At 40.7% G+C, this 18,425-nt stretch overlaps 3 protein-coding genes across 3 annotated transcripts; 2 read left to right on the top strand and 1 right to left on the bottom strand.

Annotated features, from left to right (window-relative positions):
* Positions 1-555: 555 nt before the first annotated feature.
* On the top strand, positions 556-6,702 carry LOC112041208 (COP9 signalosome complex subunit 4). Its single transcript, XM_065770913.1, has 14 exons — positions 556-859; positions 960-1,111; positions 2,775-2,878; positions 3,034-3,094; positions 3,844-3,936; positions 4,035-4,135; positions 4,479-4,587; positions 4,672-4,716; positions 4,816-4,884; positions 4,986-5,077; positions 5,163-5,205; positions 5,317-5,376; positions 6,117-6,176; positions 6,492-6,702. Exons 1-14 carry the CDS (start codon positions 730-732, stop codon positions 6,564-6,566), a joined length of 1,194 nt encoding a protein of 397 aa, XP_065626985.1. The 5' UTR covers positions 556-729; the 3' UTR covers positions 6,567-6,702.
* A 3,283-nt stretch (positions 6,703-9,985) lies between these two features.
* LOC136066496 (uncharacterized) lies at positions 9,986-11,032 on the top strand. Its single transcript, XM_065770861.1, has 2 exons — positions 9,986-10,129; positions 10,229-11,032. The coding sequence occupies exons 1-2, from the start codon at positions 9,986-9,988 to the stop codon at positions 11,030-11,032; spliced, it is 948 nt and encodes a 315-aa protein (XP_065626933.1).
* Positions 11,033-16,560: 5,528 nt separating this feature from the next.
* LOC136066523 (uncharacterized) lies at positions 16,561-17,828 on the bottom strand. The gene is made up of 2 exons (XM_065770935.1): positions 16,770-17,828; positions 16,561-16,689 (listed from the first exon to the last, which is right to left on the bottom strand). The coding sequence occupies exons 1-2, from the start codon at positions 17,268-17,270 to the stop codon at positions 16,630-16,632; spliced, it is 561 nt and encodes a 186-aa protein (XP_065627007.1). The 5' UTR covers positions 17,271-17,828; the 3' UTR covers positions 16,561-16,629.
* Positions 17,829-18,425: the final 597 nt, after the last annotated feature.

Here is an 18,425-nt window from a genome sequence, read left to right as displayed (position 1 = left end):
TCAATAAAGCTAGGGACATACTTAATTTTTCATGTTGAAGTGGTCAATTTTGAGTGGTAGAGATTACTTTTTATATGGATCCACAATTTTATTTTCCATCGACTCCCACATGTTGTGAAATTTTTATAAAAGAATAAAAATTATTGATCAAATATAGACAAAGTTTCGCTACAAAATTAGTTGTAATTTTAGGTATTACATTTTTTTTTATATTCTTCATATTTACACATTTTTAAAAAAAATTAAAAATTAATAGTTATATTATCAATAAATTATTAAAATTGCAAATTTTTGTAATTTAAAATTATATATAAAATATAAACTTATAGATCATATAATAAATAATATTGATTGACACAAAACTTAATATCTATAATAAAAACGTAAAAAACATATAATTTAATAATTATATTTTTAAAATATTATAATATTTATTTTATTAAGTAAAATTACAATTAATTTTGTAGTTAATCTTTTATTTTTTAGCCATTATGCAAAAATTTGGGAGTGAAAGTAAATTTGGAAGAAGTATAAGATGAGGTTTCCCTTGATATTTCTTAGCAAAAAGACGCTACCCAATAGGAGTTATTAGCGCTCTGAGGCACTAGCACCAGTGAAGGAGCCAACTGATTTTCCTAAATACACAAACCCAACACAACACAACTTTCAGGGTTTAGGGTTTCAGACTTGTGTGTGAGAGAATCTGAGAAGAGAAGAGAGAAGTCAGCCATGGAGAGTGCTTTCGCTAGCGCCTCTGCGATCACAGACCAAAGGCAAAAGATCGAGCAGTACAAGCACATTCTCGCCACCGTTATTTCCTCCAACGACGTCGTTCGTGCCAAGAAATTCATCGATCACGGTTCGTTTGCTTTTCCCTTTTTTTTTTTTTTTTGTATTTTTTGGTTTATTCTGTAACTATTTCGATAATGCCTGAGTTATCGGCTATGGCATCATCGCAGTGTTATCCGACGACGTTCCATTGGTGGTGTCGCGGCAGCTTTTGCAGACCTTTGCGCAAGAGTTAGGGAAATTGGAACCCGAGGCACAAAAGGATATTGCGCATTATGCACTTGCTCAGATTCAGCCTCGTGTCGTTTCGTTTGAAGAACAGGTTCGTTTTGATTTTGTTGATGAAGAATCAGTGAGAAGTATTTATTGCAACATTAATAGATGATAGAGAAAAAATAGTACATGAAATATAGGGCAACAAAGCCTCATAGCAACAGTCACACAGAGCAATCTAAATTAACAGGAATAGGGGTGAATGCCCCTGGCTTACCCGGCAACTCTATTTGAGGGTGGGGTTAGTGCACTGGCTAGAGGCGAATCCAAAGGGCTTTTCTTTAGAAAGGTTACCTACGTTATCAGGCAAGAACTGAAAAGTAGGTTAATATTTCATGTACAACATACAATTCTATTAAGAACTGAATTACTCTTGTAGCTTTGCGGTATTGCTTGGTCTCCCTTACGAGGAGGAGAACCAGGGTTTGAATCCCGTCTCCCCCACTTGTTGTAACAATAATAAGGAAAAAAAAGACCAATAACTAAATTCATTCCAACCAGTTGGCATCTGAAACCAAGCATAGATCCACAATACCGTCCGAGATAGTTTTTCTGGAAGAACAAGTGATCCCTATTTTCTATGAAGGCATAATGTAGGACATGATTTATGTATCTGCTATATACCCATTGAATTGTCCTCTCTTTGGTTGGGAACTTGTTATTCATAGCTAACCATCCAATAAAGGAATGTGCAAGGGATAGGTTGAGATCAAACCTTAGCTGCTTCAACCGATATACTATCAACCCCTTTCCCTAATTTCCTCCCATGTATTGGCACAACTGTATCTATTAGATGAAGCCCATAATGCCCTTCTCTTTCAACTGGACTAAACTGAGCCTACTTTGAATATTCACAAGTTGCTCAGATCTATCGGTCTACTAGATCCACTGCATCATCTTTAGAACATATTCAAATTTTGCTTTAAAGCGGTTAGCTGCATCATAAATGACCCTCTGCCTATATCTTTGAAACAATATGCCATCTGGATGCCACATATAATGCCATAGGAAAATCCTTGTCCCATATTTTACCTCAAAGCTCAAGAATTTCCTAGCTTCTTGCCTCAGTTTAAGTAATCATCTCCATAAACCACTTTAAAAAAAATTTTGCGCCCAAGCAACTCATAAGGAACCAGCTTGGGTATAAATGAGCTTCATTGTTGAAGCTTTGTTCAATCCGCAACCCTTTTCAAACTATGGCCACCCTATTGTTTGGGTAAGCACACTTTATCCAATGCCATTCTAACACTTCCTCTTCCTGCACCTTTGCCTTTCCAAAGAAATTTGTTGAAGCACTGCTCAGTAGTAGCAATCGCTTTCTCAGGTAGGATGAATATGCTGCACCAAAACCTCTGAATGTTGCATAGGACTGATTGGAGAAGCTATAACCTGCTGGCAAATGATAAATTCCTAACTGACCAGGCATTGATTCTATCTAGAATCTTAGCTTTGTATCTCAGACTTGAGTTAATGAGACTGCTGGAGACCAATGCATGCATCTAGGGTTTTTTTTTTTTTTTTCCATGATTTAGATAATTTATATTATGTGCTAAGCTGGTTTTTCTGGTTATTATGTTTTATCTTATTCATTTGTAATAGGAAAGTATGGTCATTTTTTCCTGGTCATCTACAAAACAATATTTTTTGGTTATATTTGTGAGTTGTGTTGATTTTGTTTTAAGAAACTTGTTATCTGTCTGAATGGGGTGCAGGTGTTAATTATCAGGGAGAAACTTGCTGAATTATATGAGTCTGAGCAGCAGTGGTCCAAAGCAGCTCAGATGCTCAGTGGCATTGATCTAGATTCTGGAATGAGGTCTGAGAGTAAGATCCATTTAATTTTTTTTTTTCATTATTATATTAAAAAATTTCTCATTAAATGCAGGTATGTTTATGAATATTTTTTTTCAACATGAATCATCTCTGTAATATTTCTTCCTCTCTTTTTTTTTTTTTGGATGCCTCCATCAGAGTGATTGACGATGCATTCAGGTTGACAAAATGTGTCCAAATTGCTCGCCTCTATCTTGAGGTATTGACTTTCTTCTGCAAGTATAATCTTTAGATTAATTAGAATTTATTTTTTTCATTGGTAAATATTAAAATGAGTGTTGCACGCTGGGCATTACTGGACATTCTAATCATTGGAAATGGCCTCACCAGGGTGGATTATAGGGGGTTGTGTGTGTATTTCTTGGAGGTCAAAAAAAGGTTTCACCTATGGAGCATAGAGGTTGGGCAGAATACCATTGATAAATGTTTCTTTGGTATTCATCTCAAAGAACAATAGCCATAATTTGAATACCAACTTGTTAAAAAAGATACTAGAGTACTATAATTTTTCGTTTGTGGGTTCCTGTTCTTCTATTGATATTCAAAGTAAACTGACTTGGAAACCTTTGTAAGTGCAGATATAGGAGTAAAAAAACATTGGGATATGCATCATTTTAACAAGTGGTTGACATATGACCCATTCACTGGATATAATTAATTAACTGGTTTGTGATTACTATATGGGTATTCTTTGGACTCCATGTGTTCATTCAGAAAGAAAGCCCCTGTACAGTTTCATGTCAAACTCTAGATGGCTAGGTAGCATTTATGTTGTTCTTGTCTATAACTTGGTGATGTTTTTAGTTGGGGACTTTGGTTCCTTATGCAGCATCTCATTCCAGTGACGCACTGTCTTAATGATCATAATGCTTGAATCAATTTTTAGTCTTAGATTATGTTAACATGTATCCCTACAGTTTTTGACTATGTTGCTTGCTTATTTGGCAGGATGATGATGCTGTTAATGCAGAAGCTTTTATCAATAAGGCTTCATTTTTGGTTAGCAACAGTCAGCAGGAAGTCTTGAATTTACAGTATAAGGTTTGACATTATTGGCATGTCAATGAAGATGATTGTGTTAAAGGCTACATCTTTCAGCATTTTATTAAATTGTTTTCTTCTCTTTTCCTCATTGTCAGGTTTGTTATGCAAGAATTTTAGATTTGAAGAGGAAGTTCTTGGAAGCAGCATTACGTTATTATGACATATCACAAATTGAAAAACGGCAAATAGGAGATGAGTATGTTTTTTTTTTTTTTTGGGTATTTTACCTATGCTTATCCAACTTTTTCATAAGGTTGTGATTGTTGCGTTGTCTTTGATCTCAAGTGTAGTTTTACATGGTTGTTAAGTATGACCCTGCTTTATCGATTGATTTCCAATAAACAAAATCCTTGTGTGTTTTACACATTTCCTTCTCATGTCTCCAAATTACTGCATCATTGGCTGCATTTATTGCATGCCATCATGTTTTCAAACTTAAACAAAGTTCCTTCAAATAATCCAAATGCTACAATGTCACCTTTTTCACCTTTTTTAACACTCAAATTGAAGATCTTAAAGGCTCATTATTCTTTTTGCAGGGAGATTGATGAAGAAGCATTGGAGCAAGCTCTTTCTGCTGCTGTGACATGTACAATTTTGGCTGCTGCAGGTCCTCAACGATCTCGTGTTCTTGCGACTTTATACAAAGTAAAAACCCTCTCTTGATGAATAGTAGTTACATTCTGAGAAATCCTTTGATTTGTTTAGCTGATGTGTTGTGGTTTGGTTCAGGATGAACGATGCTCAAAGTTGAAAATTTATCCTATACTGCAAAAGGTAACCCCCCCACTTGAAGAATACAGCACACAATTTGCTTCATTTCTTGTTGCTTTATTTATTTAAAATTTTGATGTCATTTTAACCTGTTTATACCAGGTGTATTTGGAGAGAATTTTGAGAAAACCTGAAATCGACGCATTTGCCGAAGAATTAAAAGCACATCAGGTTATAGAAGTTTGCTTCTTTTTATTCAGGTGTCATGCTTACGGCATTTACATTTGTTGCAAGCCATAATGTGTTTGTCTCAACTTCTATTTTTTCCACAGAAAGCACTTCTGCCAGACAATTTTACCGTTCTGGATCGTGCTATGATTGAGCATAATCTTTTGAGTGCAAGCAAGCTCTATACAAATATAAGGTTCAACATATGCTGCTGTTAGTTTTTATTTTCCTTTTATGTTAGTGCTGGACAACTCCATAATATTGTCATTTCTCTGCCATAGCTTTGATGAGTTGGGCACCTTGCTGGGCATTGATCCTCATAAGGTACGTTCCTTTATATATCTGTATTAATCTAGTTTGTTACTATTTTTAAAATCCCTGCTTCTAGCATTTTGATACTGTGCGTGGGCCCTAAAAGAATTATTTGCCTTGCAGGCTGAGAAGATAGCGTCGAGAATGATTTATGAAGATAGAATGAGGGGATCAATTGATCAGGTATCAATAACTGCTTATAGCTCAGAGTTTTTTTTCCTTTCCGGCCATTAAGTGCTTGTATCAATCATATCCTAACAAACTGAGAAATATCATAGGTTTGTAGAATTTTAGGTGTGTTTGATTGCAAAAAAATTTCAACATTTTTGTTTCCTGCCAAGAATTGAAAGGTCTTTTTGTTGTATTCACTTTACGCCGTATGGAATCTTGTTCTCATGCCCACACCTACCCATCCACCCACCCCAACACATTCATTTTAAATGAATTACCTGAATTTGGACAAGAATGATTTTACTGCAATTACAACAACAACAAAGCCTTTGGGGTTGGCTATGGATCCTCAACTTCAACAGACTAATTAGGGTTGGCCACTTGTATTTTCTCCCCATTCTATCCTATCCAAAATCATACTCCCTGTCACTTTCTTCATCTTTGTCTTCTTCCTTTTTAAAATTTTGAGAATCTGTCATCTACTTAATTAACATGTCCTTTTTTTTTTTTACTACTATCGTGAAAATACCTTCTTACTGCATTTGACTCACCAAATACCGACTTAATTAACATGTCCTTTTTTTTACCTTAATTCTTTCCAAAGGCTAATTTCAGATTAGTTCTCTTGATTATATGTTTACTAAACCTAAGGTTCTTTTAATGACTGGAGGGGGTGGGCAAAGGAAGGAAAAGAACAGCTGCATCTTTATATTTATCATGTTGTGTGATATATCTGAATTATCTCATATCAGGTTGAGGCTGTCATACATTTTGAAGATGACACTGAAGAGCTGCAACAGTGGGATCAACAGGTGATTCTCAGATTTGATTGCTATTCTATCGTACTACTGGACCTAAAAGATGAACGAACTCTGTTGTCTAACAAAGATGCTTATAGAATTCAAATATAGCTGTTGCCCGCGTAATTAATTGCAAATCTCTGCATGTTTATTTAACCCTTGCTTCTCCCAAATTGCTAATCCTCCAAATAAATGAAGTAAAATTTTCTGCTTGTTTGCCAACCTACAGTGGCTAGGTCCTGCAATACTATAGTGGCTGATAAGTAGCTCTCATAGCTGAGTTTCCCTTTCAGTAGCTCTTAGTTTTATTTTTGTGGTTTTTTGCAGATAGTTGGCCTGTGTCAGGCTCTCAATGATGTCTTGGATAGCATGGCAAAGAAGGGCTTGGCAATTCCTGTCTGATCGATATATTAGTGAATACTTAGATGACAATGTTACATTTTTTTGGCATATTTATCTGCTTCAAAAGGTGGCTGTACATTATTAGTCCAATTTGATGAACATTACTTATTATGCAATATTATTTTTTGTTTATCTAGTTTCTGTTTAGCACAGGTTCTTATTCCCTGCTCTTGGGTAATTGTTTGTGTGCGCTTTGCCTAGAGTTGTTGATCTGTGTAGATTTAATTGCGGTCTTTTAAATTTGAGGAAAAAAAGGTGGTCCTTGAAGTTAATTGATTGAGCTTTGAAGTTGCCAGAGCTTGATTGGAAAATGGTTACTACAACAAAGTCATGTACTTTTGCTGGTGTAATTTTCATGGAGATGTCTCTTACCCTCATTTATATGGAAATGCAGTACGATCTAAACAGTAGAGCTTCCATTTCACATAATTTCCAAACCAAAGAAAAAATAAAATTGCACACCTTGTTTTTCAAGCTATTTTATTAATTATTAGTTTTTTTTTTTAAAAAGAAACTATTAATTATTAGTTGATTACACTGATTTTACATTTGAATCGCTTGCCATGGTTGTGGTCATCATGTAATTTTCCTGCTAAGATTTGGTCCCTTCTGAATCAAAGATTTTAGTCCCCAGGATGGGTGCTTTATGTTTTGCTTTAAAAATAAACTGGATAAAAATACACCACCAATTTATTTTTTGAAACTCTAAGAAGCCATACCTTAAATTCTGCTTACTCTAATAAAATTATATTTTGTTGCAAACAAATTTGTTTGACGCGTAAGAGGCGTCTGCGGGATTTGATAGCTCCAATTTAGATTGCAATTGTAGATTTGTAGGTACGATAATTTTCTCGTTATGGTTACATTGTCAAACGTCAAGTGCACTTTTGTAGGTCAATAGCAGCACAGGCCTAGCAACGGGTCTGCCTTTAATTATTATAATGGTAAGTTAGTAAATGGTAACAGAGGAAATTCATTACTTAAAAATCAATTCCTAAACCAGAGTTTGCAACAGTTCTTACAGATGGTAAAAAACATTAGACAAGTCTGAGGCTAACAATAAAGCAACAGCGAGAGGAACATTTTGCACTTAAAAATCAAATCCTAAACCAGAGTTTGCAACAGTTCTTACAAATCGAGTAAAAACATTAGACAAGTCTGAGGCTAACAATAAAGCAATAGCGAGAGGAACATTGTGCACTTTGATCCTACTTGTTCCACTTCGGTTCATTTAAAACAAATTACGATGGGGCGCAGTTTGGAGATTTAAATGAGGCCGGGTTGGGATCCGGAATGACAAAGGTGAGGTTATGGCAGCTCTAGCTGAGAAAATTCCTCTACCTTTTTCAGTGGTTTACGGGAAGCATTGGCAGTGTGAAGGGCAGTCCTTTTTGCAACAGAGCTTGGTTTCAGTCAATCCATATTTGAAGAGGATTTGGAGATATTAGTCAAGCTCTGAATAATACGAATCCTTCTCACGCTTCTATTGGGCATATTATTAAAGACATTCAGTCTACATAGATTTTTTTTTAACTCATTCTCTCTCATACTAGGAGGCAGGGCAATTTTGTAGCTCATGCCTTAGCCAGGAGAACAAGAAACTCATTTTCTTTAGAAGTCTGGATGGAGTCTATTCCATATCTCGTTTGATTGTTTCTGATTTTCATGTACCTTAATCTTTCTTTATTGAGTTAATAAAATAGTTTGGTTTCTCAACAAAAAAAAAAAAAAAAGTTCATTTTGGTCAATTTCTATCTCTTAGGCCACTTCAGTCCGATTCAGTCCCCTTCTGCCAATTCAGTCCACTTTAAGCCTATTCGGTCCAATTCGGTATTATTTGGTCCTGTTTGGTTTACATCATCCACTTTGATCCTATTCAGTCCACTTTGGTCCAATTCCGTCCATTTCAGTTCCCTTAGGTCTATTATGTCCATTTTGGACTAATGAGGCCTTAAATTGATTCTTTTTTTAGGTTGCATTTTCAGTTTTTGGCTTAAAAAAAATTTTCCCACATAATTTTTGGGTTGAAAAAAGTATAAAATTTTATTCTATTTGGCCCAAACTCTTTAGTTTTGAGCTAAAAAATACAAATAAAATAAGCACTAGAATTAGAGATAGGATCCCAAAAACGCAATAAAAATGTAAATATTCAAAAGATTACCTTAAAATTAAATTTTCAATAATATAGACATTATACTTATATTTGGAAAGAACAAACAAAATTCTACAATTTTAAACTATTATTGTGGGGGGAAAAGGGCCCCGTCTAACATAGTGGGCCAAGAGCCCATATGAGGATTACTGGGCGTCCGAGAAGAAGAAGATGATAAGGGCAAGGCCCATCTGGAAGAGGGATCCTCAGAGAGAAAAGTGATTACAATCCGAAGAGGTCGCCTTCTGTCTGAAGAGGTTATATTCCTCTGATGCGAATAGTATGGATCAATTGAACGTATAAAAGGTCAAGATGATCTTCTGATGACTCCTCCTGATAAAGATAAGCTCTGAGTACACTTGGAGGCGATAAGGATGAAGAAATATCTAAAAGAAAAGTTGCTACCACCGTATTTAATGCTCTGCAGCAACTTTTCTGGCCGCATTTATGTGGAGAAGACCCCTGAACAGTGTATCCTCACCTACCGCCACTCACACAAAGCTAAAGGAGATGCTTGACATGACATATACTCAAGTATACTCACGGATGAAGTACAAGTGGACGATGGGGATGAGGTTATATAAAGAAAAGAAGCTCTTAACGAAAGGGGGAGGGAGAAAAAAGAATAAGAGCTTGACTGTAACCCTAAGATCTGTATTCACCACATAATCAATAATATAGCTCTTCGGATATCCATTCTTTACGTGTAAATTCATGTTGGTTTATGCTTGAGGGTTGTGATTCGTTGTTGTTGATCCCATAATCAACCTAGCTCTTTCACCCATACTGTACAAATTCATTGTTCTGGGCTTGGGCCACAAATCCTAACCCTACAATTAGCAATTGGCGCCGTCTGTGGGAAGAGCTTGAGTGTAAGGGGAAGCAGCGGCAGTTGGTCATGGCTGAACTAAGGCAACAACCGGCAGAATCTGGAGCGTCCCAACATATAGACCCTTTTCTCAATTTGGAGCGGAGACAAGACCGTGAAGGCAGTGTGCATACTACACACACTGAACGAACTCAACCTCATGGCGGAAGTCATGTTTCTCATGCAGAGAAGAACACCATGCAAATAGAGATTGAAAGGTTAAGAAGGGAGTTACGCCATGCGAAAAGAAAACGTACTGCCTCACATTCTAATGACGACTCGGGTGACGAACAAGACATCACTTATGAACAAAGGTCTCAAACTCCAATCAGTGAATCTTTTTCATGTGAGGATGAACACCCTTGCAAGAAGCAACCTTAAAGGCCATCGCATAGAGGTATGGGAAATGATGCCATGAGTAAGGCTTTGAATCAAATCTTCAGGTCACCCTTCATGCGCAGGATTGAAGGAGCGAAACTTTCTCGGCGTTTTAACCAGCCAACTTTCACTATTTACAACGGTAAAACTGACCCTGTGGAACATGTGAGCCATTTTAACTAGAGGATGGCTGTCTACTCCAGAGATGAAACTCTGATGTGCAAGGTATTCCCTTCTAGTCTTGGACCCGTGGCAATGAGGTAGTTTGACAACCTGAAAGCAGACTCCATCAATCCCTACCAAGAGCTCACTCAAGCTTTTGGTTCACGCTTCGTCACATGCCGAAGGGTGGCCAGGCCCTTGTCTTCTCTGCTATCCTTGAGCATGCGTGAAGGTGAGTCCCTTAAGGCGTATTCGGATAGATATTGGGAGATGTTTAACGATATGGAGGGCAATTTTGATGCAATGGCCCTAGACACGTTTAAGCTGGGTCTCCCCACTGATCATGGTTTAAGGACATCCTTGTCCGGCAAGCCTGTCACTAACATGCGTCAACTTATGGACTGTATTGAAAAATATAAAAGGGTTGAAGAAGATCAGCAGCAAGGGAATGGTAAGGATAAGGTTATCCCCCAGGACAGGAAGGACTTCAGGTCGGATCGTTACAACAATAATAAGCCGAGGAGAGATTTCGTTGGGCAGTCGGGCTCAGCAAATGCTCAAGCAGTCAATACAGTGTTCAAGGACCCAGTTCATCAAGTCCTGGAAAAGATCAAGAATGAATCATACTTTAGGTGGCTGAGTAAAATGGTAGGGAACCCTAAGAGATGCAATCACAATCTCTATTGTCAATACCACCAAGACCATGGGCATGCCACTAAAGACTGCAGAAGTTTGTGGGATCATTTGGACCAGTTAGTCCGTGAAGGCAGGTTGAGGCACCTTTTGCACCACTCCAGTGGCCGAGGAGGTCAAGTGAATTTTAAGTCCGAGAAGAGAGATTCTACGAAACCTCCATTAGGTACTATTATCGCCATTTTCGCAGCGCCGGGAAGAACAGGGTCCTGACCGTCCAAAGTTATGTCAATGGCTCGGCTACCAGCAGGGGATATTGGCCGAGATCCGAGGAGCTCTAGACAGGCTGTCCCGCCCGTTTTAGGCTTTTCGGACGAAGATAAAGCTGGAACCATTCAACCTCACAACGATGCTTTGGTAGTCACACTCAGGATCGGGGGATATGATGTAAAGAGGGTGATGGTGGACCAGGGTAGCGCGGTGGAGATTATGTATCCTGACCTCTTCAAGGGGCTGAACCTCAGGCTTGATGACTTAACTCCATACTGTTCTCCCCTGGTCAGCTTCGAGGGAAGGATGGTCACCCCGAAAGGATAGATACGGCTGCCCGTACAGACTGGCTCAGAAGTAGTTGAAGTGGACTTCATTGTTGTAGATGTTTATTCCCCTTATATGGCAATTGTAGCCAGACCTTGGTTACACACGCTAGGGGCTGTTTCTTCCACTCTGCATCAAAAAGTCAAATATCCATCCGAAGGGCGCGTTTGTGAAATCCGCGGAGATCAATCCTCGGCTAGGCAATGTTTGGTGGCTGCCATAGGACACGAGCCTGAGACTGAATCCTCAGCCAGGGCGAAGGGAGACCTATAGCAGTTAAGGGGTCGGTTATCACCCGTTGAAGATCTTGATGAAGGCGTTAAATGCGAGGACTTAGTGCAGGTTTTAATTGGGAACAATCCTGAAAGATACTTTCAAATCGGGTCTCAGATACCTTAACCAGAGAAGGAAGAGTTAATTGATTTCCTTAAAAGAAATATTGACGTATTCGTCTGGAGTACTTATAAAGCCTCAGGAGTGGATCCGGAGTTCATTTGCCATCATTTGAAGGTTAACCCACTGAGTGTACCTAAGAAGCAGCCTCCTCGGCGGCCATCCAAAGAGCATGCGGATGCAGTCAAAGAAGAGGTGATAAAGCTCAAACAAGTTGGGGCTATTAAAGAAGTTTTCTACCCCGAATGGTTGGCAAATACTGTGGTGGTAAAGAAGAAAAGCGGAAAGTGGCGAGTTTGTGTAGACCTCACGGACTTGAATAAGGCTTGTCCTAAGGATCCTTTCCTTATGCCAAAGATTGATCAATTAGTAGATGCTACTGTCGGCCATCCTCGGATGAGTTTCTTGGATACTTTCCAAGGTTACCATCAGATACCGTTAGCCCCAGATGACCAGGAGAAAACCACTTTTGTTACCCCCATTGGTAATTACCATTATAAAGTGATGCTATTCGGTCTAAAAAACGCAAGTTCTACTTATCAGCGGATGATGACCAAGATGTTTAAATCACAATTGGGCAAAAGCGTTGAGGTCTATATAAACGACATGGTGGTAAAAAGCAAGGTTATTTCTGAGCATGTGAAGGACCTTGATAACGTTTTTGAAACCCTGAGGAGACATAAGTTGCGCTTGAACGCCTAGAAGTGCTCATTTGGAGTGGAATCAGGCAAATTTTTGGGTTACATGGTAACGCACAGGGGAATTGAGGTCAATTCCGATCAGATAAAGACTATTCAAAATCTGCAGCCTCTTCGGAATCCGAAAGAGGTTCAGAAGTTAACAGGGATGGCAGCTGCTTTGAACCGATTCATCTCCAGGTCAGCGGACAGGTGTAAACCCTTCTTCTCGCTAATCAACAAGTGGAAGGGATTTGAATGGACTGAAGAATGTGCCTCAGCTTTCCAACAACTTAAAGACTACTTGGCTCGGCCACCAATTATGTCTAACCCTGAACCAGATGAGGTCTTATTTGCCTATATCGCAGTGGTTCCCTATGCTGTAAGTCTAGTGCTGATAAGAGTGGATCAAGGTATATAAAGGCCGGTTTACTGTGTAAGTAAGTCTCTACATGAGGCCGAGATCAGATACTTGCCATTGGAAAAAGCAATTTTGGCAGTATTACTTGGAACACGAAAATTGCCCCACTACTTCTAAGCACATACTGTTGTTGTGCTCACGCAACTCCCACTTAAGACAGTACTCCGAAGTGCCAACTACACGGGGAGGATAGCCAAGTGGGGCACTATTTTAGGAGCTTTTGATATCAAGTATATGCCTCGCACTTCAGTCAAAGGGCAGATCCTTGCGGATTTAGTGGCCGAGTTCACGGAACCCAGTTTAGAAGAAGTAACGACAAAGAGAGACATGGATGGAAAATCGGTTAGCATGATTTCTCAACAAGATCCTGCCCGTTGGGAAGTGTATGTAGACGGCGCTGTGAATCGGAAAGGTTCCGGAGTAGGGCTAGTCTTGATATCTCCAGAGAGAATCGTCATTGAAAAGCCATTAAGGCTGGATTTCGATGCGACCAATAACGAGGCAGAGTATGAAGCCCTATTGATGGGAATGTCTATGATCTGAAGAATGGGAGGAAAGGCCGTGGAGTTGTTCTCGGACTCAAGATTAGTTGTGGGCCAAGTACAGGGGGAGTTTGAAGCGAAGGATGAAAGAATGCAAGGATACTTGAATTGAGTCAAACGTCTGTAGGCGGAATTCGAATTTTTCAGCTTGCTACATGTTCCTAGAAGCAGTAATGCGCATGCAGATTCTTTGGCCACACTAGCCACCTCTTCGGAGCAAGACTTGCCGAGAGTTATCCTCGTCGAGGATTTCCATGAGCCCACCGGGACAGGAGGGGATGCAGTCCGAGTCCACCAGATCCGAGATAGTCTTTGCTAGATGGACCCTATAATCAAATTCTTGAAAGATGACACTTTGCCAGAAGAGCGGGGAGAGGCTGACAAAATTCGAAGGAAGGCTACCAGATTTTAGCTGTCCGAAGACCGAAAATTATACAAACGATCCTACTCAGGACCATACATGTTATGTGTTCATCCAGAGACGGCTGAGTCGCGACTAGAAGAGTTGCATGAAGGAATTTGTAGGAGTCACACTGGAGGTAGGTCGTTGGCCCACCGAGCCATTACTCAAGGGTATTGGTGGCCGAACATGCAAAGAGAAGCCCATAATTATGTAAAGAAGTGCGATTAATGTCAGCAATTTGTGCCAAACATACACCAACTAGGTGGAGTCCTCAACCCACTATCTAGTCCGTGGCCGTTTGCACAGTGGGGTTTGGATATAGTGGGTCCATTCCCAAAAGCCGCAAGAAACAGGAAGTATCTTCTGGTCAGCACAGACTATTTCACGAAATGGGTCGAAACTGAGCCTCTGGCCAATATCCGAGATGTAAATGTGCAAAGATTTGTATGGAAGAATAGCATTACCCGTTTCGGAGTTCCTCATATTCTCATCTCGGACAACGGCTTACAGTTCGACAGTAATGCATTTCGGAGTTATTATAGTGAACTGGGAATCATGAATAGATACTCTACCCCTTCCTATCCTCAGGGGAATGGGCAAGCTGAGGCAGTTAATAAAGTCATAGTTAATGGATTAAAGAAGAGATTGGACGATGCAAAGGGCAAGTGGGTTGAAGAGTTGCCACACGTGCTTTGGGCTTATAGAACTACGCCTCGCAGATCTACTGGAGAAACTCCTTTTTCGATGACTTATGGCGCTGAAGCTGTCATTCCTTTGGAAACGGGTTCCCAACTCTAAAAACTAGCTCATTCAGTCTGACCAACAATAATGAACTCCTAGAAGCAGGCTTGGATTTGATCGAAGAAAGAAGAGAAAATGCAAAGGTTCGGCTGGCGCATTACCCGCAGAAACTCAGGCAGGGCTGTGATGCCAACGTAAAGCTAAGACCCCTAGAACCCGGTGATTTGGTACTCAGGAAAGTCGTTGGCACTGCGAAAAACCCAGCCTGGGGGAAATTAGGACCAAACTGGGAGGGACCATATCGCATCACTTCAGGGGCTGGTATTGGGGCATATTTCCTAGAGGACTTGGATAGTCATGTAATACCACGCCCTTGGAATGTAAATAACCTCAAAAGGTACTATTATTAATCGAATCATTTCTTTGTTCACTGTGATAACTTGTCATCCTTATCTGTTCCTTAAGTGTTTAAACTTAAATCTAATCATGCCTGTAGTCATCGAACCAGATGATTTGGGTTAGTTAACACTCCTTATCTGTTCCTTAAGTGTTTAAACTTAAATCCAATCATGCCTGTAGTCCTCAGACCAGATGATTTGGGTTAGTTAACACTCTTTATCTGTTCCTTAAGTGTTTAAACTTAAATCCAATCATGCCTGTAGTCCTCAGACCAGATGATTTGGGTTAGTTAACACTCCTTATCGGTTCTCTAAGTGTTTAAACTTAAATCCAATCATGCCTGTAGTCCTCGGACCAGATGATTTGGGTTAATTAACGCTCCTAATTGGTTCTCTAAGTGTTTAAAGTTAAATCCAATCATGTCTGTAGTCCTCGGACCAGATGATTTAAGTTAGTTAACACTCCTTATCGGTTCTCTAAGTGTTTAAACTTAAATCCAATCATGTCTGTAGTCCTCAGACCAGATGATTTGGATTAGTTAACACCCCTTGGCTATTCTCCCTAAGTATTTAAACTTAAACCCCACCATGCCTGTGACCCTTGGACCAGGTGATTTTTAGTTAGTTAATACTTTTGTGCTGTTATTAATACTGAAGGTTATTTTTAGAATAAATCTTGCCTGACATTATTAACTGTGTTTAATATCAACTCTAACCTATGCTAACATTCCTAGTGTACATGCAAAAAGATCTATCCAACTTTTATAATACTTATTATGATCATCACTTAACAGTAACCTTTATGTACTGTCCTCTTCGGAATCAATTTTAGTTATATATATTATCAGCAAGATAGAGTGATTATGTTTGCCTACATTACCATAATTACAAAGTGAAGTTACTTGTAGCAAAGGAAAACCATATGGTATACAACAAATACACTAAAAGTAAAAGAAAAACTGCTTCATTGATTAAAATAGGATAGTTTACATTCTTCGGCCATATCCGCTGGGGCTTGGTCCCTGGGCTCCGAGGATGTTTTCTTTTCTTCCAAGCCTTCGCCCATATCCTTAGGTGGCTCAGCGGGGGTGTTCTGATCACCTGGCTGGCCAGAATCCTTGGGAGGCTCAAGGGTGATTGGGGGAGCTTGGCTGACCAAAGGTTGCTCTGAGACCTCTGGGAGTTGTGTTGGAGGAGGGGGATCAGACTCTGGGAGCTCTCGGATGTCTGGGTCGTAATAAATGCTCTTAGGCAGCCTCAGCTTCAAGTCAGCAGACACCTCAGCAGCATCCAGCGCCTTGCCCCATGTCACGTCACAGTAGTCCCAGGCGACCGAAACAAATTGCTCAGTATGACCCTTTTCAGTCGCCTCCACTCCCAGTTGGTAGGCTACTTTCTTTTCGGCCTCAGTCGCCTCTTTGGCCAGCTAAGCGTCCCTCCGAGCCTGCTTGGTAGCCTCCCTGGCCTTCTGGAGTTCGGCGCGAAGTTCCTTCACAAGAGCTTTCTCAGATGCCAGATTGTTCTGAGTGTCATTCAGCAGCTTGCGTTGGGTTTCGGCCTGGGTCTCAGCATTTCTGAGACCAGCATTGAGGCTATCCCTTTCTTGGGTCACCCTTTTTAGCTGGTCCGAGATCTGAGAGACCTCCTCCTTTAGGCTGCCCAGTGCCTTTTCCGCCTCAGACCTAAGTGGGTCTCCGCTTAGGCTTCAACGTAGGCTTTTCGGTTCCACTCTTCGGCCACGAAGACTTGCTGTGTAATCTGAACAAATAAAGTAATAGAGTTAGCATAAAATATAGGAAATTAATATGCCAACCGAAGAGCCGGATAAGCATGCTTACCATAGCCAGGTCCCTTTTCAGGGACATGAAAAGATCATACTGGCCGAAGCGCCTGTATGACTCCATGTCTTGGGGGAGGAGCAGTGGTTGCTCCAAAACTTCAGCTATCAGCCCCGCTCTACCCCCTTTATAGTTCCTAACAGAGGTCTCCCAGGAAAAAGGAACACCATCTAGTTCCAGCCTGGGAGACCATGTGCGTTGCCCTCGGCGCACGTCGGCCACAAGAGGCTCCTCCCTACTCTTTACGGACGAGACCCTCTTGCTCCGGTGGTCCTTTACCACCTTCTGCTGCTTTGTGGTCTTCGGTGGTACAACTACGTCCCGCTCCTCAGGCTCGAGAGGCCTTTTTTTCTTTAGGTTCGGTATCGGTTTCAAGGTCGGATCAGGGACCTGAGGTGGGGGTGGGGGTGGAGGTAAGTTCACCACTGGTCGAGAAGTCCTCGTCCCTTTGGACTCAGCCTTATTACCCCTTTTCTTCAGAAGAAACTTTAAGTCAGACATCTCTTCCTCCGAAGAGTCCTCAGGGAGTGTAGTTAGCAGAAGTGGCTGGCGGACGCTGGATTGCCTGTCGGCCTCCTCCTCGGAATCTGTAGAGGGTATTACCTGTACCCCCCTGAAACTTCCCCTTCAAATCTAAACTTGTCTATCTGTTCCTCTAGCGAAGAGGTTGAAGAGCCGACCTTTTCTCCTACGACCACCGGCTCGAGGGGAACTTGTTGAACTGGTCGGATTAACAATGGAATGCCCTGTGGGTTGGGGTGTGGAACAGGCTCAAGGTCGTATGGCGCTAAAAAGTGTCGCCGAGCGACGTCTATTTGTCGAAACCGGTGATCACCTTGTGTAATGGCGTTGCCAGCCGGCTGGATGTCTGCTTTCTTTGGCGTATAGCCGAGTATAAGTGGGATGGACCGAAGCTGTCCGTCTTCACTCACAAATATCTCCGAGCGTAGTAGATAATTAAGGGCGGGGGCATTGATAAGACTAAGCCGAGGAGCAGTATGTGTCTTATCTGTAAACAAACAAACAGATCCAGTCAGAAGATTGAAATATGATGGCATAAAAAACAGGTTATGAAGAATGAAGGTCCTAAAACTATTGTTAGAAATCCTAAGTCTAGGAAGTCACACCTGGCTCGGTCGGACAGTGTAGACCGACATGCCATGCGCCCGAGACGATTAAATAGTCGTCTTTCATCCCTTTATTTGATTTGGGAAGGTAAGAGAATAATCTAACGATATCGGATCGGGATTTAAGGTAGTATCCCGCCCTTTTTTGGCTATGACATTCATACATATATGCCAGGTCAGCCCTAATCCTAATTGTTGGTTCAAGGCATCGATAGCTCCTAGTATCCTAAAGGTATTGGGCGCGCACTGCTCAGGAGAGAGCCTGTGGTTGCGGAGGTAGTTCAAGGTGATGGAACCCATTGGGAGGGTCATTCCCCCTTCAATGAAGGCTATCATTGGGATTACGACCTCTCCCTCTCTTCGGGCCGTTAGTATCCGCTCCGGAGGGCAATATCTCAGATTCACCCCCCGCGGTATACCATAATTTTGCTTAAATTCCTCTATCAAATAGTATCCCGCCCTTTTTTGGCTATGACATTCATACATATATGCCAGGTCAGCCCTAATCCTAATTGTTGGTTCAAGGCAT

This window comes from Quercus suber, unplaced genomic scaffold, assembly GCF_002906115.3.
Source record: "Quercus suber isolate HL8 unplaced genomic scaffold, Cork oak 2.0 scaffold_37, whole genome shotgun sequence".
In the NCBI taxonomy this organism is placed as follows: domain Eukaryota; kingdom Viridiplantae; phylum Streptophyta; class Magnoliopsida; order Fagales; family Fagaceae; genus Quercus; species Quercus suber.
The sequence above is the reverse complement of the archived record's forward strand: the minus strand, read 5'-3'. Positions and strand labels throughout refer to the sequence as shown.